This window comes from Manis javanica, chromosome 11, assembly GCF_040802235.1.
Source record: "Manis javanica isolate MJ-LG chromosome 11, MJ_LKY, whole genome shotgun sequence".
In the NCBI taxonomy this organism is placed as follows: domain Eukaryota; kingdom Metazoa; phylum Chordata; class Mammalia; order Pholidota; family Manidae; genus Manis; species Manis javanica.
In genome coordinates this window covers 116,414,923-116,435,556 of record NC_133166.1, presented here as the reverse complement: position 1 = coordinate 116,435,556, position 20,634 = coordinate 116,414,923, and the positions used below count along the sequence as shown (strand labels likewise).

The 20,634-nt window shown below is 55.6% G+C and overlaps 5 protein-coding genes across 11 annotated transcripts; 2 read left to right on the top strand and 3 right to left on the bottom strand.

Annotated features, from left to right (window-relative positions):
• The first annotated feature begins 78 nt into the window (after nt 1–78).
• TM7SF2 (transmembrane 7 superfamily member 2) lies at nt 79–4,539 on the top strand. 3 transcript variants are annotated; one of them, XM_036995286.2, is made up of 10 exons: nt 79–232; nt 756–952; nt 1,052–1,106; nt 1,466–1,660; nt 1,744–1,847; nt 3,013–3,132; nt 3,222–3,390; nt 3,602–3,682; nt 3,765–3,887; nt 4,195–4,539. In XM_036995286.2, exons 1-10 carry the CDS (start codon nt 94–96, stop codon nt 4,353–4,355), a joined length of 1,344 nt encoding a protein of 447 aa, XP_036851181.1. In that variant the 5' UTR covers nt 79–93; the 3' UTR covers nt 4,356–4,539. The 3 variants fall into 3 exon arrangements, with proteins under 3 accessions (XP_036851181.1, XP_017514711.2, XP_017514709.2); XM_017659222.3 differs by having other exon boundaries at nt 112–260; XM_017659220.3 differs by having other exon boundaries at nt 126–344.
• A 173-nt stretch (nt 4,540–4,712) lies between these two features.
• Nucleotides 4,713–6,148, bottom strand: ZNHIT2 (zinc finger HIT-type containing 2). Its single transcript, XM_017659236.3, has one exon. It carries the CDS (start codon nt 6,076–6,078, stop codon nt 4,774–4,776), a length of 1,305 nt encoding a protein of 434 aa, XP_017514725.2. The 5' UTR covers nt 6,079–6,148; the 3' UTR covers nt 4,713–4,773.
• Nucleotides 6,149–8,197: 2,049 nt separating this feature from the next.
• On the bottom strand, nt 8,198–9,742 carry FAU (FAU ubiquitin like and ribosomal protein S30 fusion). 2 transcript variants are annotated; one of them, XM_017659230.3, is made up of 5 exons: nt 9,602–9,742; nt 9,271–9,353; nt 9,035–9,179; nt 8,526–8,581; nt 8,198–8,372 (listed from the first exon to the last, which is right to left on the bottom strand). In XM_017659230.3, the coding sequence occupies exons 2-5, from the start codon at nt 9,343–9,345 to the stop codon at nt 8,247–8,249; spliced, it is 402 nt and encodes a 133-aa protein (XP_017514719.1). In that variant the 5' UTR covers nt 9,346–9,353; nt 9,602–9,742; the 3' UTR covers nt 8,198–8,246. The 2 variants fall into 2 exon arrangements, with proteins under 2 accessions (XP_017514719.1, XP_017514720.1); XM_017659231.3 differs by lacking the exon at nt 9,602–9,742 and having other exon boundaries at nt 9,271–9,368.
• Nucleotides 9,743–9,804: 62 nt separating this feature from the next.
• On the top strand, nt 9,805–13,579 carry MRPL49 (mitochondrial ribosomal protein L49). 2 transcript variants are annotated; one of them, XR_001852927.3, is made up of 5 exons: nt 9,805–9,957; nt 10,985–11,135; nt 11,960–12,084; nt 12,195–12,410; nt 13,407–13,579. XR_001852927.3 is itself a non-coding variant. In XM_017659228.3 (4 exons), exons 1-4 carry the CDS (start codon nt 9,880–9,882, stop codon nt 12,339–12,341), a joined length of 501 nt encoding a protein of 166 aa, XP_017514717.2. In that variant the 5' UTR covers nt 9,805–9,879; the 3' UTR covers nt 12,342–13,579. The 2 variants fall into 2 exon arrangements, 1 of the variants encoding a protein (XP_017514717.2); XM_017659228.3 differs by having other exon boundaries at nt 12,195–13,579.
• Nucleotides 13,487–20,548, bottom strand: SYVN1 (synoviolin 1). 3 transcript variants are annotated; one of them, XM_073217546.1, is made up of 17 exons: nt 20,418–20,548; nt 19,473–19,621; nt 19,149–19,241; nt 18,909–19,061; nt 18,720–18,768; nt 18,191–18,294; nt 17,392–17,518; nt 17,192–17,291; nt 17,037–17,102; nt 16,824–16,940; nt 16,564–16,727; nt 16,169–16,297; nt 15,921–16,076; nt 15,650–15,836; nt 14,679–14,824; nt 14,522–14,603; nt 13,487–14,401 (listed from the first exon to the last, which is right to left on the bottom strand). In XM_073217546.1, the coding sequence occupies exons 2-17, from the start codon at nt 19,602–19,604 to the stop codon at nt 14,395–14,397; spliced, it is 1,812 nt and encodes a 603-aa protein (XP_073073647.1). In that variant the 5' UTR covers nt 19,605–19,621; nt 20,418–20,548; the 3' UTR covers nt 13,487–14,394. The 3 variants fall into 3 exon arrangements, with proteins under 3 accessions (XP_073073647.1, XP_017514715.2, XP_017514716.2); XM_017659226.3 differs by having other exon boundaries at nt 13,487–14,603; XM_017659227.3 differs by having other exon boundaries at nt 13,487–14,603; nt 15,921–16,073.
• Nucleotides 20,549–20,634: the final 86 nt, after the last annotated feature.

The following is a 20,634-nucleotide window of genomic DNA, read 5'->3' as shown; positions in this document are numbered from 1 at the left end:
GTGGAGTTGTGCCGCCTAGGCTACAGAGGCGGCTTTGGAGGCGGTGTGCAGTCTCGCGGCCGAGAGCCGATTGGTTGATCTGCTGGCCCCAGGATGGGCCGGGGGTGGGTCCATTTTAAGATCGCGGGACAAGAGCGGTCACTGTCCCAGAGCAGTGCCGAGACAGGTTTGGACGCAGCGCGGCGGGTCCTGCGTGTCGCCGTGTCACCGAGCCCATCTCCTAGGAGATGGGGTGGGCTATGTTTCTTTAAGGGACTTATGTGAGCTACTATCCCCCGGCGGCGCGGAGACCATGGCCCCTTCTCAGGATTCCCGGGCCCCGCTGGAATTCGGGGGACCCTTGGGTAATGGGGCAGTGGGGGGAGCTCAGGGCCAGAGACTCGGCGAGGGGAACTGCAGGAGCGAGCTACAAGCTGGGATCGGGGCAGGATCTGAGGATGGAAGGTTTTGAGGGGTATCCGGAGGCAGGGGCAGCTGGGGTTTGCTGGGGAGTGTCTGGAGAGGGACCAGCTGTGGGGCTGAAGTGCGGGGATTTGTGGAGTGGAGGACTGGACGGAGTAGGGGGACCCGAGGGAGGGTCTTCAAGGGGGCTAGGGATGAGGACAGCATGGAAGTCGGGGACCAGGGCTGAGGACTGAGAACGGGTTATGGCGGAGGGCGGTGGGAATGCTGAGGGGGCCCTGGCGACGACAGGCGCCTGCGGGGGTCGGAGGGTTCGGGAGCCGCCGCCCGACGCGGCCGCCCCTCGTCCCCAGGCGCTGCGGCTCTGATGCTGCTGCTCCCTGCTACCACGTTCCACCTGCTCCTGGTGGCCCGCTCGGGCCCGGCGCGCCTCCTGGGCCCACCTCCGTACCTGCCCGGACTCGAGGCGCTGTGGAGCCCGCGGGCGCTGCTGCTGTGGCTCACCTGGCTCGGCCTGCAGGCCGCGCTCTACCTGCTGCCGGCGCGCAAGGTGTGGCCTGGGCTGGCGGACACGCGGGGAAGGAGGGCGGAGGGACGGGCAGCGAGAAGGGCGCCCTCAACCCTCATCAGAGATCCTTTGTTCCTGCAGGTGGCCGAGGGGCAGGAATTGAAGGACAGGAGTCGCCTGCGATACCCCATTAATGGTGCCTGGGGTCATGGTCGTTGCGTGTATGGGGATGGAGCTGCAGGCCTAGTGGGGAGGCTATGTAGATCAGCCCCGGACCCCAATCTCCGTTATGTGTCTCTTTTCTGCCCAGGACAGACGCGGGGGATCTCAGTGTCATCCATGCCTCTTGTCACTCCATCCCTACTTAAAACAGCATTTGCTGCTACTCTATGCACCAGATCAGTGGTGGGGTGATCCTCTGAAAGCTAAGGTGTCAGCCTAGTGGCTTGGGAGCAAGGTCCATGACCTCCCTGGGCTTTGGGCTGTGTGTGTGTGTTTAGGGGTGGAGGAGGTGGAGGGGCGCAGCGTCTAGACTCACTGTGTGCTGCTGTTCAGGTTTCCAGGCTCTGGTGCTGACAGCCCTGTTGGTGGGCCTGGGGATGTCTGCCGGGCTGCCCTTGGGGGCGCTCCCAGAAATGCTCCTGCCCTTGGCATTTGCGGCCATCCTCACTGCTTTCACCTTAAGCCTCCTCCTCTTTCTGAAAGCTCTGGTAGCCTCTCCCTCCGCCCTGGCACCTGGGGGGAACTCAGGTGAGAGGAGTCCAGATAGGGTGGGTGTGGGTGGAGGCAGATGGGGGTGCTTGCTTGCAACTTTACCCTCCATTATTTTCCAGGCAATCCCATTTACGACTTTTTCCTGGGACGGGAGCTCAACCCACGCATCTGTTCCTTTGACTTCAAATATTTCTGTGAACTGCGGCCTGGCCTCATTGGCTGGGTATGCTGGGCATGGCTAAGTGGGCCTTGGGCCAGGAGGAGGGGTGGGATGGGTCAGCAGTGCTTGGGCAGGGCCGGCCAGTATTGCATAGATCAAATCATTAATGTTCACTCATTCCACAGGTATTTGTTGAGTTCACCATGGGCCATAGGCACTGTTTGAGGTACTGGGAGACAAAAGAGAAAAATGTTGCATGAAGCCTACATTCTAGTAGGAAAGACAAAAAAATAAGTAAAATATACATAGTATGTCAGAGGATGCTCAGTGCTATGGAAAAAGCATAGCAGAGAGGGAGTTAGGAGAGCAGGTGCAATTTAAAAAAAGCAGTCAAGCACGGAATCTATTTTGAGGAGAGGAGAGAGTGATCCTATGTCGCTTGCACAGGATGGTCAAAGCAGCGCAGAAGTTAGAGCCTCTCACTGGGTGTAGCAGCCCATCCATCGCCGGTGGCCTTGATGACGTGCCAGCTGTGTGTTTGGGCTGAATCACCCATGCTCGACTGTGGCATTTCCTCATGGGTCTCTTGGGCAAGACCCCTCAGGTCACCCTGGAAACTACCTCATCCAGACGTGGGAGGAGTGCCAAGTGCCCATGGTCTGGATCCTGGTGCCGAAGCTATTTTCTCATAGGAAATGGGATAAAGTAGGAGCTTCCTTCTAAGGTTCTTGTGACGATTAGAAGTGGTGACCTTAATGACAGCAGAAGCCCAGAATGGGGGTGCGAAGGATAAGCTGGCTGCTGGTGAACCATTGCTGAGCACCTACTATGTGCCAGACATACTGTGTTTAGCCCTTCACATGCAGTGAGCCCTTGGCTAGCTCCATGGGGCAGGTCCATGATGGCCTCCGCCTTCCACATGGGGGTGAGAGTTAGGCTTTAGGAAGGGTAAGCAATTTGCCTAAGTGGCAAAGCTGGGATTCAAGACCCTCAAACCTGAAGCATTCAGCTGCACCCTGTGCTGCTGTCCCCGAGGGAGCATCAGAGGACACGGTGAGCGACAGTGGCCACGGCAGTCTCTCGACTCCCGAGTCTGGGGGCTGGAGCCATTCAAGAAGGGCTGAGGACTTAGTGACTGACAGCGAGAAGGGGAGAGGCTGGCCACTGCTCTGCCCACATGCTGCCACCTCTGTGCAGACACACTGCCCTGTTCTCCCCACCACCCCAGGTCCTCATCAACCTGGCCCTGATGATGCAGGAAGCAGAACTTCGAGGGAGTCCCTCACTGGCCATGTGGTTGGTCAATGGCTTCCAGCTACTCTACGTGGTTGATGCTCTCTGGCATGAGGTGAGGCTGGACCAGGTGGGGAGGTAGGGGAGGGTATCTTGAGTGCCTCGTGGGGATTAAGCCACTGTGTTTGGTTCCCATCCCTGCAGGAGGCTGTCCTCACCACCATGGACTTCACACATGATGGGTTTGGCTTCATGCTGGCCTTTGGGGACCTAGCCTGGGTACCCTTCACCTACAGCCTGCAGGCGCAGTTCCTGCTGTACCACCCACAGCCCCTGGGGTTGCCCATGGCCTCAGTCATCTGCCTCATCAACGGTCAGTCAGGCAGCAGGCTGAGTGCACAGTTCGCCCTCCCCTTTCACTTACTTCATTCAACACCCACCAAGTAGGAACTAAGCCTCAGATCCTTCTCTAAAGCTGGGACTGGGTCTCCTGGAAGACTAGTTCTGGGCTGTGGGCAGATGGTCATGGGTGGGTAAAAGGCTATGGGCCTCAACCCTGACCACCTGCTCGCACTTTCCCCCAGCTGTTGGTTACTACATTTTCCGAGGAGCTAATTCCCAGAAAAACACCTTCCGAAAGAATCCTTTTGACCCCAGAGTGGCTGGTGAGCTGGATTCCTGGGTGCCGTGAGGAAGGGCAGTTGGGTGTCTTGGGGGTTCCCTATCCCACTACCCATCTTTCCCCAGATCTTGAGACCATCCCTACTGCCACGGGGCGGCAGCTGCTGGTGTCTGGGTGGTGGGGTATGGTCCGCCATCCCAACTACCTTGGAGACCTCATCATGGCTGTGGCCTGGTCCTTGCCCTGTGGTGAGTCACTGGGGTGGACATAGGGTGGAGACCACCCATGTGTGAGGGGCAGAAGTGGTTGGCCACAGGGTGCCCAGTCTGGGTTTGGAATGAACAGGGGTGCACCCCAGTGGAGGGAGTAGTCAGGGAGCTGGGGATGGACTCACTGTGTGGCTGGGGCAGACCTCCCTGCCAGCATAGTACTGCTGGCACCTTGCTGCAGACCCTGGGCCGTTTACCATTGAGCTTCAATGCCCCATGAGCTATTAGGTTTACCTCTGTGAATTAAGGGGCTGGCAGAATGATCACAGGGCCCTCCATCCCATAGGAGTGTCCCACCTGCTGCCCTACTTCTACGTCCTCTACTTCACTCTGCTCCTGGTGCACCGTGAGGCCCGGGATGAGCAGCTGTGCCTGCGAAAGTATGGTCTGGCCTGGCGCGAGTACTGCCGGCGTGTGCCTTACCGAATCGTGCCCTACGTCTACTGAGCAGCCCCACTAACCCCAGGTCGGGGCACTCCCAGCAGCAGGAGCCTGGGGCTCACACACCGGGGTGGGAGTCAAGGACCTGCACCCTACCCTGCCCTGAGTTCCATCCAACAGGCAAGGATGAACAGCCTCAGAGAGGTGGTTTGGAGTAAGAAGAAAATAAAGCAAGTGCCCAGAAATGAAATGGAGAGGCTGTTGTTACTCCCTGAATAATCTGGAACCCTTGGTGCTACTGCTTTCCCTTTGTGGGGCTGAGGTGTTTAAAAACCGGCCAGATCAGCCTTGATCAGGGAGAAACAGATGTGGTTTGTGGGCCCAAGAGTCTGAAGGTGGGTGGGACAACAGCTGTCACTCAGAAATGGGCACTGCCAACAGGGCAGACCAGTCAAAGCTTTATTAATGACAAGAGGTCCCCAGTTCAGCCAGGGAGCTCCTCAATGAGAGTCCTCGGGGCAGGTGGCAGGGGGCCTCCCCAAAGCCGCTCTAGCTCCCCAGTGAGGGCTGCTACCTCCTCGGCTGCTACAGCATGGGCTCGGTGGGTCCTGGCGCAGTCTAGCGCCAGTGGTGTGAGGGCCACCTCATTTTCGTTGGTCCAAGCCAGCAGGAACTGACACTTCTTCCGTGCCCGGTACAGGCGATCTCTCTCTTCGGTAGAAACAGCCTGTTTCCGTGCCCGGCCCAGAATCTGCACCAGGTGCCCCAGTGCTGCCAGCGTGTACCCTTTCTGGTTAGTCAGGCCTTCGCCCAGCATAATGCGGGCGGCTTCGCGCATGGCACCACTTGTACCCAGGGGCCCGGGGGGATGCTCGCCAGCTTCCAGCACATGGGCTGCGGCCTGCAGTGCGTCCTCCACAGAGGTGAAGACTTGCTGGGCGCCCAGAGCTCCAGAAACGCTGAGGAGCGTGGCACAGAAGTCGGAAAGCAGCGCATCATCACCTCCATGATACAAAGCAAGGGCGTGAGCGTAGGCGAACAGCACATTGGGCAGCTGGAAACGCACGAGCGGCGAGATCCCGCGTCGGCTCAGGCTGGCCAGCGTGGGGATCCGGGTGGGCACGGTGGGCCCGAAGGCCCCTGGGGTGTCTCCGAAAACTCGCACGTCAGCCGCGGGCTCCGCATCCTTCACGGGTTCCGTTGGCGTTCTGGCAGGGGTGGGCTCCAACTCCGCGGAGTCACGTTGCGGGGCATCATCCAGCTCCTCCAGAAGCCGCGGCGCGGCCCCGTGTACCCACCACCACGGCCGCCACGGGGGCAGAAGCCGCCCGGCCTCGCCACGGCTCAGCAGCCGCTCGAAGGCCTTCTTCTCGGCGGGGGCCAGCCGCTCCCAGAGTCCTAAGAGGCGGCTGGGCGCCGGGCCAGGACTGAGGCCTGCGTCCTCGGTCTCGTCCTCGGTCTCGCGTTGCTGACGCAGCCGGCGTAAGGCGCTGGCTAGGCGGCTGGGCGAGGCGCTGCGGCCGCGGAGTTCTCCCAGCACCTGGTCACGGTAGAAGTCTTCGGCGCAGGTGCCATGCGCCCGGTAGCAGCGCAGCGAGCAGTAGGGCACATTACAACGAGGGCAGGTGTACCTCGCTGGCTGGATCTCCTCCGCCGGGCAGAAAGCACAAGGTCCGGCCGGCTCCATGGCAACTTGCGCCGCGTGCCGCCCTCGAACGCACAAACGCCGCCGCTCGGGCATTTCCGGAGCTTTTCGGTTACTTCCGCCTATTTGCGGTTGATGGAGCATTTAGTCGGAGGTCGCCGAGAACTCTCGGCAATTTTCGCCCACAGTCGGAAGCCAAGCCCCACTTCTCCCCTAAACAGCGCTCGGACAGGCGCCAAGAGTCGGTTGTGAAATACAGGCCCCGCCCCGCGCGGCCATAGGCAGGGAAGTGTGGCAGGAGGGAGCTCGGCCCGCATCAGCTCGCCCCCTAGCGGTTGCCTTCTCAGTACTATGAAGCTCTGCGGCAATAAGCATTAATGGGTCTTTGCTAAGCATCTACTCTGGGCCACCAACTGTGCCAAGCCCATAGGAGCTGAGATGCGTCGCAGCGCTACAGAGGCAGCCATTATACCGGGAGACACAGATAAATGGGAGTGGAAAGCCAAGACGGGGTACCTAGCTTAGACTGTGTGTTGGGGGCACTTCCTCTATTCAAAAGTAACAAAATATCTTGTTTGAGTTCCTTCTCCAAACCTAAAGTTCAAACAACTTTGAAGTGAAGACTCCACCCTAGGTGCCAAAACCACATTGAGAAGCAAGAGATGGGGTCCCTATCCTAACAGCGTAGTTTGTAGTAGAGGGTGATGACCCACAAGCCATGCCAAGCACTGTGAAGACTTGATCCACAGCACCTCTGAAAAGCAAGCCCTGGTTCTTTGACCCTTCAGCTCACGCATATCCAGTCAGTTCTGCCTTCAAAATACCTTGTATTTGTCTCAATTTTCCTACCAAGATCTGGATGGATTTGATAAAACTTGAAGTGTTCTTTTTACATCCCCCCTACTACTGGTGGTCTAAGCTATGTGCCCCTCAACGGGATGACACCACCTTAACTGGTTTCCCAACTTATTTGCTGCCACTCCAGAAAAATCAGCCAGAGAAAATACTTAAATCACAAGAGCGTATGAGGTCCTTGCTTAAAAACCTCCTCCTGTACTTTGTGACCTTACACTGCACTTGGATTCAAACCCAAATTCCTCTCCATGTCCCTGCAGGACGTCACACACCTTTACAGTTCTCTTGGCTGGAATCTTTTGTTGTCTCACCACTTGATTGGTTCCTTGTTTTAGGTGTCCCACGTTTCTTCTTCAGACACCTTCCCAAAGGTAGGGTGTCTGTCCATATCCCAGCTTTCACTACAGCACCCTTACATTTTTTAAAATGATAACACTTTCAACTATGTAGTTTCCCTACAAGAATCTAAAATCCTAGAAAGGGGCAATGTCTTTCTAAAAGATCAACATAGAGACAAAAAATGGCAACAAATTTGCTCACTGTATGACAGGTACTGATCTAAGTACTTTTACTTTATTCAGTCTGCACAGCAATACTCAAGAGCTGATGGCAGAGATTATTAGTTAGTTCAAAGTCAAGACAGTAAATAAATGGAGCCAGGATTGAAACTCAACAGTTTGTAGTAGAGTGCAGGTATGGCAGCAATCAGTCTTAAGTCTAGAGCCCCAAAGTCTTTACTCCATGACATGTTTGTTGTATTCCAAGAACCAGCAGGTTCAGAAACCTTAGTGTAATGAGGGTAGGTATGCACGTATTGCTAGGAGGGAAACTTGACTCAGCCCCAAAGAACTCCACTTCTGGGAACACTGAACCAATCAACTGGCCAAACTCACCCGTGATTAGGTTAGCAAACCTAGCTGGGAACCAGCACAGGGTCACAACAGTGCCAAGGTAATCAGGTATTGTTTTCCAAAGCTGGGACAGACCCGACTTCTGCCCTGGACTCAACCAAGGCCACAGTTCTCCCCAAGTTCAAGTAAAGGCCATACAGGTGTTCCCTCCATCTACCCTGCTCCATTGCTGCTTCCATAAAATCTCCCACCACAATGATTCCTGCTATCTTCTCTATTTAAAAAAAGCATTTGAGAAATTACCACTTTTTTTGTGATTGGAAATATCCCCAACTCTCCAACTGAAGGGCTGGAATCTGTGGTTACCAATTTTCATGGGAATCCTTTCCTTGTAGTACACCATTCTGGGACCCTCACATCCCCAAGGCCCTCTGCATCTTCTTAACTTGACATTACCACCAAACCAAAACAAGGTCTCACTATTCTTCTAGTAGACACACCACCAACCCTAGATACTCTCTCCCTGAGGCCCTGTAAATGAAGATAAGACAATGAGATGACTGGGCCAAGCAACTTTATTAGAGAAAGCCAAGATTGCAAAAGACTTTAAGAGTTGGCATTGGGGCCCTTTTTCTTGCCGAAAGTGGGCACAACATTGACAAAGCGCCGGTTGTACTGCATCCGCCGCTTGGCCCGGCCTGTCTTCTTCTTCTTTTTCTCCTGTTTGGCCACCTGGGAAAAGGGAGGGATGATCAGACCCTGGTTGACCCCTTTTGTATCCTCCCTCAGGTTCATGTCCAGGGAGGAGGGCAGCCAGGGCAAGAGCCAAGGATCTTGGCTCAGTGTGACAAGAAAAAAAACAAAGTCCAAACGACTCTCACTTACCTTGGGAGTCTGACCTCTTACTTTCCCAGCACGGGCCAGGGAACCATGGACTTTACCTGTGGTGAGAAAGGAAGACAGCAAGCAGTTAGGAGACCAAGAAGGCTCCACCCAGCAGCATCCTTTCTCCCTTAACTCAAGCCTTTAAAGCAAGCTGGGCCCAACAGGGAGGAAAATAAAGTTGCAGAGATTTGACCTCTGACCATGAATGTCTAGTCTGTTACGTTCTGGAATTACATTTCGGTATTTTCCAGCTCCTGACTTTAAGCAAGAATTGAAGAGCATCGTGAGGATCTGTTAGGACCTCTTATTTTAGTGAGGAAACTGGGAATTATACAAGGATCTAGTAAGTGACTGAAATAGAACTACACTCTGGCTCAGTGGCTCCCTCAAGAGTTCACTCTGGGGAGGTAAACAGGACCACGTTGGATTGAGGACATTGAACTCCATACCCCACACCCATTAAAAGCTTACAAACAAAACAGTTCAAAGGACAGTCCTCCCTAACTCACCTCCAAGCATGCGGCCAACTACTTCCAGAGTGGTCAGCGCTTCCACTCCGCACTGGCCCAGAGCAGCCTCATCGTCTAGGGGCGTGCCTGCCAGGAGCAGGACTTGGTCTTCTGGAGCGATGCCCTCCAGCAAGGCTACATGAGCCTACGAGGAAAAACGAGACTCAGCGTTCCCGCGAGCGCAGAGGTTGCGGAATACAAGAGAATGGAGCTCAAAGAGCTTCACGCAGCCTTACCTTAATCTGGGCGACCGTCTCCTCGCCGGTCACCTCAAGAGTGTGTAGCTCCTGAGCGCGGACAAAGAGCTGCATGTCGGCCACTGAAAAATGCAAGCCTTATAAGGGAAAAATAAAATGTCCCGGAAGATCAGGGTTGGGAAATGGGTGGCGTGCGGGGACCTACTGCGGCGGAAGGTAGATGGTCGGGGGTCTCACGTGTATAAGGCCCGACCTGCCAGGGAGGTCGGAGCCCCGCTCAGAGTAGCTTCTCTTTATCTTTTCCGAGACCCCTGCCCTGCGGCCAACCTTCTATTAAGCTCTCCGAACCGAGACGGGGCCCAAATCTTACCTCAACCGGGTACACAGCAGCCACTACCGCGAAGATGGAGTCGAGAAGGAGGAAGGAGGGGACGCGCGCATGTCCTCACCGCCTGCTCCGTGTTACGTCACTGCTGAGCGACCGCGAGAGCCTCTTTTTTTTGGGAGGAGGTGCGGCTCACAGCCGTCCTAGCCCCGACTCTCTACGCTTCGCGCAGGCGTTCTTCCGCTTCCGCGCGGCACGCGTGGGAAGGGGCGGGATCAGACCAGTTGCGCGCGCAGAAGGTTGGTGTGCGGGAGCAGTTCAAGATGGCTGCTGCCGCGTTCAGGGCTTTGCTGCGGGGATGGAGAACCGGCGTCCAGCCAGGCTACGAGCTACGGCAGCTGGTGAGAAAGCTGTGCTTGGAGCTGGGGGCAGAGGGCTGGGCGTGAGGCTCACTGTTGTTCCTTGTAACCCTAAAAACTACGTCCCTGTTTGGGGCCTTAGTTTTCCCGTGTGATCGGGGGCACTTTCCTGGAGCTCAGATACAATACTGAAAGGGAAGGTTCGGGGCCTGCAGCGCGCTTTGGAGTGTGGGCGTTAGGACCTGATACGAAGACAACCCCAGTTTGTCAGAACTGGCAGGGACTGCACATCGATTCTTGCTACCTAATTTTTTGAAGGAAAAACTGTTGATGGCGTAGCAGTCGTCCCCAGATCATTGGCGATACCTCTGGGAACCTCTTGATATATCGGCCACCTCACCCTGCTTGCTTGTTCTCGCTCTAATCCCGGGATCTATGGGGACTCTGGGGTGTCTGTTGGGAGAACGGTCCCAGGACTGTTACTTTGGAGAATGTTAAGACAAACTCCGGAGTGTGATCTTAGGTAGCTTGTTTATTAAATGTCTTAATCATGTTTGGGTGTAGAGAGAGAATAATAAAATAAGTTGTGTATTCAAGTTAAAACAATACCTGAAGAGCATTTAGTACAGTGCTTGGTGGTGTTTATATGAGGCCCAAACGTTCCAGGTAAGGAAGGGTCACATTGGGTGAGTGTGAGGGGGAAGTTAGCACGACTGCTGAAAAGTGCCCAACCCAGAACTAGAGTATTCCAGTAGAATGTTCAGAGAAAACTTTAAAATACTGAAAAATGCCACATTGGTTAGAGTTATGGTTAAGTGTTATTTCAGTTGAATGCCGCAGAAATCCTAATCGAGGTAGACCTGTCAGAGTGCGTGAACTTCTTTTCCAGTCCCACTTGTGCCCTATACGTTGGCAAACTGAAGTCTCGTGGTTCCTACCTCCAGCCTTTTGTTTATACTATTCTCTCTGCCTGTAACGTTTCCTTCCTCAACCCAATAAAACTGTCTAGTTCTGTGTTGGGCGGGTGAGCTGATCGGGTGAGAGTGTTTTCCTTTTTTGTGTGTTTCAGAGCCGGGCGCAGGGGCCTCCTGACTCCCCTAGCTTCGTGGTGTCTGTGGATGAATACCAATTTGTGGAGCGTCTCTTACCCCCCACCAGCATACCAAAGCCCCCAAAGCATGAACATTATCCCACTCCTAGTGGCTGGCAACCCCCCAGAGGTGAGCTGGATCATGGGGATGGCTTGTAGGCTACAGGGACGTATCTCCTTCCCTAGTGGTCTTCCTGGCCTCACTGAGGCTCTGGACCCCCCAGTGGGTTCAGGACTTGTGTTGAGATCTCTCAGGGCTAGCATCTATTTCATGTTCAAGGAAGATCCCAGAAATGAGCCCCGTTTTACAAGCATCAGTCCATTCCCACTGTTGGGATGAGGTCTTCCCGTGCAGGAAAAGTGAAGCTAGAGAGAAGATCCTAGAGCTTGGACACCACTCTGCCAGCAGGCCGGGTACCATAACTGAGAACATAGCTTGGGAATTTGGGCAGTTCTGGGTCTGAATTTGGTTCTACTGTTCATTACTAGGGGATCTTGAGTTAGTCAGTTAGCTCCTCCCAACTTCAGTTTCAGCAAAATGGAGATAATCGCTTGGTACATAAAGCATTTAGCGTAGAGCCCAGCATGTGGTAGGTGTTCAGTTGTATATCCCCCATCCCTTTGTGCCAGAGATTGATTTTAGCTTCTTTGACCCAGTGGAAAAGGGCACAGATTGGCCCCAGAGGAGGACCCAAAGACCCAAGGAGGCATAGCCCTGATTTCATTTCTTCCTGAGTACCTTCTGGTGCCAGGCCCTGTGCTGGGCTTTGGGGTACCAAGGTCAACAAGCTGGTCCTGGATCTAAAATTAAGGAAGAGCAGGTTTCCTGACCTGAAATCTGGAGGTGTTTTGCAATCAGGTACACTGGCCTTCTGCAAACTGGGGAAAGTCTTTGGCTGAGGTAGGATGAAACCTGGGAAGCTTTGGCTTAATTATCATCCCTGCCTGTCACAGATACCCCACCCAACCTGCCCTATTTTGTACGGCGCTCTCGGATGCACAACATCCCTGTCTACAAGGACATCACACATGGCAATCGCCAGATGACTGTGATCCGGAAGGTGGAGGGGGACATTTGGGTAAGTGGGTAGGTGGGTCAGGGTTGGGTTCTAATTCTTTCAGGGCTCAGAGGATGGGGATCTGTTAGAGGGGAGTGTCTGACCTGGTCTGATTTGTCATCTTCCTCCAGGCCTTGAAGAAGGATGTGGAAGATTTTCTGAGCCCAATGATGGGAAAGATACCTGTCACCCAGGTCAATGAGGTGACGGGTACTCTGCGGGTCAAGGGCTACTTTGACCAGCAGCTCAAAGCCTGGCTCCTGGAGAAGGGCTTTTGAGGCCCAGCTGAGTAGCCTGTATGACAGCATCCCCTACAGATGAGTCTAGGGGATTTCAGAAAGAGGGAGGTGGGTATTGGAACAACTACAGCAGGGGGTACAGATACCAGGGCTGAGGGCTTGGGCAGGGTGGAGTCAGGGCTAAAGGCTTCAAGGAGGCCTTGCTTGCATAAAGGGGGAAATGGGATCTTTGCACGGGTGCTGGTAGTGGGGTAGACTAACCTCACCAGTAACAGCCAAGCTAGATGGGGGCATTGGTTGCTACCATCGCCTCCGCACCTTTGCTCAGTATCTGTTTTGCCTTCGCTGGAGCTCCTTGGCCTCAGCTATTCAAATTCTATAAGTTGACTGCGCCTCAGGTGGCAGCAATAGCCCAACCCAGTTTAAGGAAGGGTAGTCCATGATAGACCAGTCGGGCACATTCCTGCCTTGGCCCTCAGACCCTCACTACTGTGCTCTTCCGAGCCCTTGCTGTCAGCTTGGTGGAGACTACAGACGACGCGGGTGACTCAGACACGGGTCCTCAAGGTCAATTTGAAGTGCAGTCTTCGACATGGGCACAAAGCACCCAAGCTTATTTTTTCTACTCACAGAGGCTGTCACCTCTGTTCATTCCAGGCCTGAGTTTGGCCTGACTGGGTTTCCAGCTCCAGGACGCTAAATGATTATAGACTTAGCAGGTCTGTCCATTAGGGTATGCTTGGGAGCTCCTAGCCGCCTTATGCCAGGCCAACTTTCCCAGCTTGACCTGGTATCAAGACTGGAAAGGGGACTGTGAGCAGGAAGAGGCTGGCCATTTGCCCCTGCCACTTTGTCCCACCTCCAGCCAGTGAACCTGCACACTTGCCCCATCCTTAGAGTCACAGGAGCTGAATGCCTGTGTTCCCATCCCAACCCCAACATCAAACTGGCTAAGAAATGGTTCAGAATCTGGTTCCCCTACTTGGTCTCTGACCTAAGGCAGGGTACTTAACTTCTCTGGGCCTCAGTTTCTTATTATGTAAAGTGAGTGTATCTTAACAGTTTATAATCAATAATATGAACTAAGTAAACCCTTACTCCTAGAGATTCCGGGTCATTCTCAAGCTGTAGCCTGAGCAAGAAAAAGGAGCCCAGCACACAGATCCTACCACACTAGCTGCACAAATTGTTAATGCAAGTTTTTATTTGGCTGTATATACAATTTAAGCTATTAAAATTTGTACAATATTTACAAATTAAATAATCATCTGAAACTCTCCAGCAACTCTTATAACACAAAACTGAGGGGGAAAGGGGGCAGGCAAGCCGCAGCTCCTGTGGTCCTTGCCTGGCTCGTTGCCTTGTCTAAACTGGAAAGACCAGGAGCCTGGCACTCTTACTCCTCTTTCCTGGGGTCAAAGCATTCAAGTTCAAAGACAAAATTTAAGCCAAAAGACAATAAGCAAGGAAGTAATTCCAATTCTTCTAAACTCAAGAAAAGTTCTGTACGTCGAGAAGTGGCCATCCATGAATTCCGGGGCTTGCAGTGGTTCGGGAGCAGACACACAAGCCCTCACCCTGGAGGGAGGCTGGGCAGTGGCTGCTGGAGGAAACCAGGGAGTCACACTCGGACAGACTCGGGAGAGAGGAGCCTTGGGGGAGGGGAGGGGCAGGGCCCCTCACTGCTGCCCACCTGCTCCTCCACCCACAGGCACTTCTTTCCCTGAGGCACGTGGCTGCCAGCAAGACATGGAAATGCGGACACAACCACCACCAACACAAAGGGCTTCTGGGGAGTTTAGGATAAGAAAACGACAATACCAGTCTTGCTGGGGTGGCCCAGGGGCTAATACTGATCAGCACTGCAGCAGGACTCCACATACACAAGTGCGGCCCAGGGGGCTTCTCAAAGGCTGTGCCTTTCTGACTTCACAGCCCCAGCAGAACACAGGCTTACGGGTCGGAGAGGAAGGCTGGAACTGACCCAAGGTCCCCATGGCGCCCAGGACTCTAAGGGCTGGAGTCGTCTGGAGCCTCAGGCCTCTTCCTATTTGGCCAGGGATGCCACCTCCTCTGCCTGGGCTGGGGGTTACTATTCCCTGGTGCAGGAGAGAGGGAGCTGGCACTTGGTGGCAGGACATGTTCCAGCGTGGGCTGCTCAACAGTGAGGGCAGGGGCCAAGGCTGGGGCAGTGTCAGTGGGCAACAGGAGACTCTAACTTTTGCAGGCGACGGCGGCGGAGCTCTGCTGCGTCAGGCTCCCCATCCTCAGGCAGTTCCTCAGTGCCCACCGACTCAGGAGCTGGGGACAGAGAGGTCAGAAGTGAGACCCAGAGGAGTCCCCTGCTCCACCCCCCTGGAGGCTGACCACAGCTACCTGAAGGCTTTTCAGGTTCAGGGGCTGGTGGGGAGGCTCCTGGGGATGGCGTGGTAGCCTCAGAGCTGGGGATGCTGGTGGAGGAGGCAGCAACTGTAGGGACCATCTCCTCAGTGGAGCTGACTGAGGTGGCAGGCCGTGGGGGCCTAGGAAGAAAAGGGAGAAGAGGTGGGCCCAGCCTTGGCATCCTGGCATGATCAGGCAGATTCTCCTGCCACTGGTAAGCCTGGCAGGGGAGAGTTCAGCAATGATGTGACCAGCAGACATGGTGAACATGCATTGCATGAATTCTCATGACTATGCCAGACTGACTGAATACTTGCAGGAAGGGACTGTTGGCCTTGTTCAGTGTTACGCTGTAACACTGCAGTCTCTACCCAGGGTGCCAGACACCTTATCGGGTACCTACCTAAGACAGAACACTTAATAAAACAGCGCTCAAGTCTGGGACCCCAGCTCCCCAGCAAACCTGTGCTATCATTGCCGGATGCCCAGCACTTCGTGTATGTGACCTGTGAATAGGACTTAAAGCCCCTGTACTTCCAATAAGGTAATGGTCCCAAACAAGTGATGGGACTAGGACTTGAACTCAGGCCAGGCTGGCTCCAAGTGATTTTTATTTGCAATCTCAGATCAGAGGCAGTTATTCCCAGTCACAATGCTGCCATGTGTCAGGAAGGTGTATATAATTAAAGCACTGAGAATTATAAGTAGTTTGACTTTCGAAAAATATAAAGGAACGAGACTGAAGGTCAGCTCTAATAAACACTCCTGCTTAGACCTAGAGAGGCCTTTTGCAGTGGAAGAATAGAGGCACCGAGGACCCTGGGACCTGGATGTACCTACAGATAGGAGGCCTGAATCAACAGGTGTCACAGGTGGCAGAGAAGGCCAAGGACCACTGCCGGGGGCATTCTGTTGGCAAGCCTCTGCCCCCTGCCACCCCCCCCCAGACCCTTGTGCAGACGCACCCCAAGGAGGCGAGCACGGTGAGGTACTGGTTGATCTGCAGCATGGCGGCATCCAGCAGCGTGTGGATGTTGCGCAGACTCTGCAGCCGAGCCTCTAGGTGCTGCCGCTCATGGCCTTCCAGAGCCCGCAGCTCCTCTGGGGTCAGCCCAGCAAAGCCCGCAGGGGGCACAGGCATAGGGGGAAAGGCTGGGGAGAGGGAGAGGCTCAGCCTGGGTTGCCTGGGCCTGACAGCCCTTGCCCTCCAGAACAACCCTGAGTGGCCCAACTTACCAAAGGGTGGAGGCAGTGGCATGCCCATCCAGGGGGGTGGGAAGGGGAAGCCTGGGGCAGGGCTAGCCTCGGGGGCAGGGCTGGGGCCAGGTGCCGGGGCAGAGGGAGGAGCAGCAGCTGTGGTACTGGCTGCGCCACTGGGCCGAGAAAGGGCTGCTGAGGAACAAGCACAGGAATCCAGTGAGTGTTGAGGGGCCTCTGCTTCCACTCGTCCCATCCCCTGCTGTCACAGAACCCACAAGGCTCACCTGTGCTGGTGGATGGAGGGGCCGCAGCCTCTCCTGGGCTGGGGGGAGGTGGGACAGGTGGAAAGGGGCCCATAGGAGGCCACAGCGGAAACATGCCTGGAGGAAAGGGCGGCAGGAGGCCCTGGGGTACTGCAGAGAAAGGATGGGGTGGTGAGAAGAGGTCCAAATTGAGACACCCAAATCACAGACGAGGGGCCAGTTGCGAGCTGTCTTTGCTCCCGTAAGCCCTCTGAGCTCAGCACTGATCACACACGACCGCAGTCTGTCTCCTCCCATGCTCCTCTCCCCGACCCAGACTGAGCTGGAGGAGAGGGACTCTGATTCGCCTGTTTCCCATACCCAGCTCAGGGCAAGTATCAACAGTGGGCTGGGTGGCCAAATGAGGGGCCACTCACAATTGGGGGGCTGGGGCAGGAGAGGTGGGGGATGGGGGGCAGCTGGTGGACCCTGATCGGCAGGTTCAGGGGGTGGTGGCGACTGTGTTGGCAGCGATGCCCGAAGGACATCCATTCGGCAGGTGGGGCACGTCTGCTGCCGCTGGAACCAGGAGCGCAGGCAGCTGGGGGTCAAGACAGGCAATGGTCAGCAGGTCCCTAGGGTCCTGACTTCTGGAGCCTGTCCCCCCGATGTGCAGGCTCCCCAGGGTCCCTCCCACCTGGTGTGGAAAATGTGGTTGCAGGGCAGTCTCTTGGCACCAGTCACCATCTCTTCTCGGCAGATAATGCAGACATTATCCATGGCCTGGAGTTCCTCTGGGGTGGCATCTGGATAACTGGTGAGGACAGACCAAGGACCTGTCACGACGAGAGCGGGAGGCACAGGCACCTGGCACAGAGCTTGGGGGAGCAGCTAGGACCAGCCCACTTACAGTGTGTTCATGTTGCGGATGGCTCGGCGAGACATGATGGCGTCTGTCACAGCTTTCTTGAACTGCCTGAATGGATAGTTTCAGTGAAAGTTGGGGGATGGGAAGGGAGGGATCAGGTAGGGATCAGAGGCATGGTGGAGCTGGGCTAGGCTTACCTCATGGCCAGGTACATAGGACGGATGGCAAAGAGAGGGAAGGTGTGCACCTTGATCATGATGGTCATGAAAGCCATGTATAACAGAACCTTGATGAAGCCTAGGGGCAAGGAGGGGTGCAGAGAGCAGCCAGTCACAGGGCCTGGAAGGCACAGCTGGGGATGCTGGTCCAGGTCCGGGGAGGCCCAGGCTCTTCTCACCTGTAAACAGCTCCGTATAGAGCATGTACACGGCCTTATTGTCCCACGGGTTCTCGCTCTGGAGGTCCACGGAGTGCAGCACATACTTGATGAAGATGGTGAGCACCATGGTCATCAGGATGGCATACTGGAGGTAGGAGGGAAGGGGAGACATAAATATGCAGCTCTCTCTTGCTCCAGCCACTCTCTGCTACCCCTGGGCCTTTGCAGAGCAAGGTGCAATGGTACATGCCCAGGATTGGACACAGCTGGGGGGGTCATCCAGCTCTTCCACTCCCTAGGTGGTGTGAATGGCAACTCACTAGCACTCTCTGAACCTCAGTTTGCTTGTCTAAAATGACAGAATTAACTATTCCTTTACAACAGTGTTGCTTTGCATTAAAAGATGCAGGTCAAGTGCTCAGCACAGGGCTGGGCACACAGTTAAGCACTCAACAAACATGAGCTGTTGTCACATGAACACATTCTTCCTCTGCCAGGGACACCCCCCCCCCAGTTGTCAATCAGGCTAACTCCTTTTGTCCATCATCAGCCAATTCCTCTGGCATCAACTTCCCAGAAGGCTTCCCTGAGCACCAGGTCAGGGCTCTTCCTCCAAAGCACCTCTTTCTGTGCCTTCCCCACTCTCCTAGGAATGAGCGTGTAGAGGGCAGAGGCACGGACCGATGGCTGGCTGCTCCTTGGTGGCCCCCATGGGGCTGGCCATAGAACAGGTGTTCAGTAAGGGTTTGCTGGGTTATTCAAAGCACATGCAGTGCCATCTCAGGCTTGTCCTCCCAACCTCCCAAGCCAGTTTTACCTCAAAGCCAAACACCAGCTGCACAGAGGCCCCACGGGTCAGGATGCTGTGATAGGCATGGCTGACGAAGAGGAAATCCAGAATACCCAGGAGGAACATAAGGGCTGTGGGGACCCCCCCCAAATGGGGGGTTGGTTGGGTCAGTCCACAGACTGACAACCACTTCCTGCACTAAGAGAGCTCCCACCCTCAAGTTCACCATGGACCCAGCCATCTAGTTAGGTGGGCACATGCCACTGAACCCGGCCCCCAGGGAACTCCAGTTCTGCTCAGGGGAGGCACTGGGTTGGCCCACGCTCTGGGTGAGGAGGCAAAGAGCTAAAAGGCCAGGCAGTTGAGAAGCCCTGGAGAGGAACAGGGCACAAGTTATGCAAATTGACTTCCTAAATTATCTTTCCTGTACAGCTGTGGGCTGGGGGCAGCCTGTGCTCTGGAGTGCAGGCCATGGTTAGAGCCATTTCATGTTCCAATCCTCCACGGTGCTTCTCCCTCCAGCTCCCTCCTCTCCCCTCCCACAGGTCTCACTCACAGACAATGCGGCAGTGAAAAAGCCAGGAGATATTGGGGCTGCGTTCCATCTGAGGCAGAGCAGAGAGGGGGCCCATCAGGAAGGTTGGGGCTCACCCCACATCCCCAACCCAGCCCTCGCTCCACATGCCTGCCCACCAGCCACTCCCTGGCTTCTGTCTGCTCCAGAGAACCCTCTGACCCAACTCACAAAGTCCACACGGTCCTCAGCCAGCCAGTGAAAACACTTGAGGAAAAGAAGGAGAGTAAAGAGCGCAACAAAGCGGGGGCTGAAGTCGTCCCGAAAGACGGTGAAGGCCAGACAAGTCTCAGTGACAGCATACCAGGAACGTTCCAGAAGGTGCTGGGGTTTGGGCATGGAATGACGTGGAATCAGATATTCTGCTCGCCCAGCTCTCTGCCCCTCACCTTTGGGTCACAAACATCTTACCTCCATCTCTGCTGCCCTCAGCTGCCCAAAGAAAACCTTGCCCATCACCTTGCCCAAGAGAAAGACAAGGACAAAGGCCTGGATGTACAGGACCTAGGAGTGAGGAGAGGCTGTTGTTTGAGGTCTCCCTCCGCTTTGCTCTGCCTGGGACTCATCATCCAGGAGCCCCCCCACATCCCCATCAGAATTTATTCAAAGTTAGGCAGCTGGTAGCTCCTTAACGTCTCTCCTACTTACTTACCTGACCTCTAGCCCCGCCCCTGTCTCAAGCAGACTCCTCCTTCCCTCCCAGGCAGTTCCTCCCTCCCGGAGCCCTGAACTCACTGCCATGCTGGGGCTGGACTTGGTCAAGTACACCACCGTGGGGTAGAACTGGTGCTTGAGGTAGTAGGCATGAGCCACCACGGCCCCTGTCAGCGCCAGGCTGGCCGCCATCATCACTGCGGTGCGGAACATTGCCCTGGCCTGGCGCCCTGCATGGGGAAAGGAGAGGAAATAACTTGCGCGATGCCCACACCGTGAAAACCTAACATAGCGCCTAAAACGCAGCGTCAGTAAGTAGGAGAAAGAAGAAAACACCTCACGTCATCCTCACAATCATCACACCAATAGCACAGGCTCCCCCACCTTACAAATAAGAAAACAAGACTCAGCAGGGTTAAGTGAACACATTGACACAAGGCTTTAAGCCTGATCCGTCTTGTTTCAAATCGAAGGCTCTTTCCACGCTGCCTGACAAACCGTAGCCTCTATGAAGGAATGAAGAAAGGCGACAAAATTGGAGGAGGGGGAGAACTGTCACCCCTGACCCCAAAGTGGAGGTGATCGGATGGATGCAAAAGCAAAAATTTCCAGGAGCGGGACGTGCGGCCGGGACTGGAAGAAGTCAAGGCGCTTGGGGGCGCAGCCGGGCAGGCGACAGGGCCAGTGGCAGCAATGCCAGGGTGGGCAGTTACGAGGCGCGCCCTGGAACCCTGGCGCCCCCCCCAGCCCCCGGAGCAGGGTCAACTCCGGGCACAAGAGAAACCGCCGTCCGCGAAGAGCTCGGGTCGTCCCCGTGGCCGCGCACCTGTTAGCGCCAGGAGGTGCAAACGTCGCAGGCAGGGCCCAGCCTCTGCGAGCGCGGCTGCGCGGGCGCCTGTCTACTGCCAGCTGACAGGCCAAAAGCGGGCAGCGGGGCTGAGGGGGCGCGCCCACTGTGGGGACCTCAACGGGGAGATCCAGGTCCCGACTCCAACCACAACCCAGGCCTGACCCCAGACCACTCACCAGGAGCCCCGCGCCACGAGCCCGCTCAATCCCCACGACTGCGGAGGCGGCCCCGGTTAACAACACTCCCCACCCCCTGCGAGCCGGAACTTTGGGGGTGAGACACCTCACTTCCGGCGGCGCGGGCGCGGCGTGGACCGTACCAAGTGCACCCTCGCCTGCCCGCGTCGCGCACCCTCCATGGTGCCGGGAGGAGTAATCCCACCATCGTATCTGG

Bases quoted from the DNA above. Each gene is read 5' to 3' on its own strand.
- SYVN1 (XM_017659226.3), bottom strand. From the start codon at position 19,604: ATGTTCCGCACCGCAGTGATGATGGCGGCCAGCCTGGCGCTGACAGGG. The intron at 15,837-15,920 runs GTAAGTTGGGCC...CCCTCTCCCCAG, and splicing joins GCCACTGCCTCCACCCTTTG to CCTTTCCCCCTATGCCTGTG. The intron at 14,825-15,649 runs GTGCGTCTGCAC...TTTTCTTCCTAG, and splicing joins ACCGTGCTCGCCTCCTTGGG to GCCCCCACGGCCTGCCACCT.
- FAU (XM_017659230.3), bottom strand. From the start codon at position 9,345: ATGCAGCTCTTTGTCCGCGCTCAGGAGCTACACACTCTTGAGGTGACC. The intron at 9,180-9,270 runs GTAAGGCTGCGT...TTTTCCTCGTAG, and splicing joins AGACGGTCGCCCAGATTAAG to GCTCATGTAGCCTTGCTGGA. The intron at 8,582-9,034 runs GTGAGTTAGGGA...TTCTCACCACAG, and splicing joins AGTTGGCCGCATGCTTGGAG to GTAAAGTCCATGGTTCCCTG.
- ZNHIT2 (XM_017659236.3), bottom strand. From the start codon at position 6,078: ATGCTCCATCAACCGCAAATAGGCGGAAGTAACCGAAAAGCTCCGGAA.
- TM7SF2 (XM_036995286.2), top strand. From the start codon at position 94: ATGGGCCGGGGGTGGGTCCATTTTAAGATCGCGGGACAAGAGCGGTCA. The intron at 233-755 runs GTGGGCTATGTT...CCTCGTCCCCAG, and splicing joins CCCATCTCCTAGGAGATGGG to GCGCTGCGGCTCTGATGCTG. The intron at 1,848-3,012 runs GTATGCTGGGCA...CCACCACCCCAG, and splicing joins GGCCTGGCCTCATTGGCTGG to GTCCTCATCAACCTGGCCCT.
- MRPL49 (XM_017659228.3), top strand. From the start codon at position 9,880: ATGGCTGCTGCCGCGTTCAGGGCTTTGCTGCGGGGATGGAGAACCGGC. The intron at 9,958-10,984 runs GTGAGAAAGCTG...TGTGTGTTTCAG, and splicing joins GCTACGAGCTACGGCAGCTG to AGCCGGGCGCAGGGGCCTCC. The intron at 11,136-11,959 runs GTGAGCTGGATC...TGCCTGTCACAG, and splicing joins TGGCTGGCAACCCCCCAGAG to ATACCCCACCCAACCTGCCC.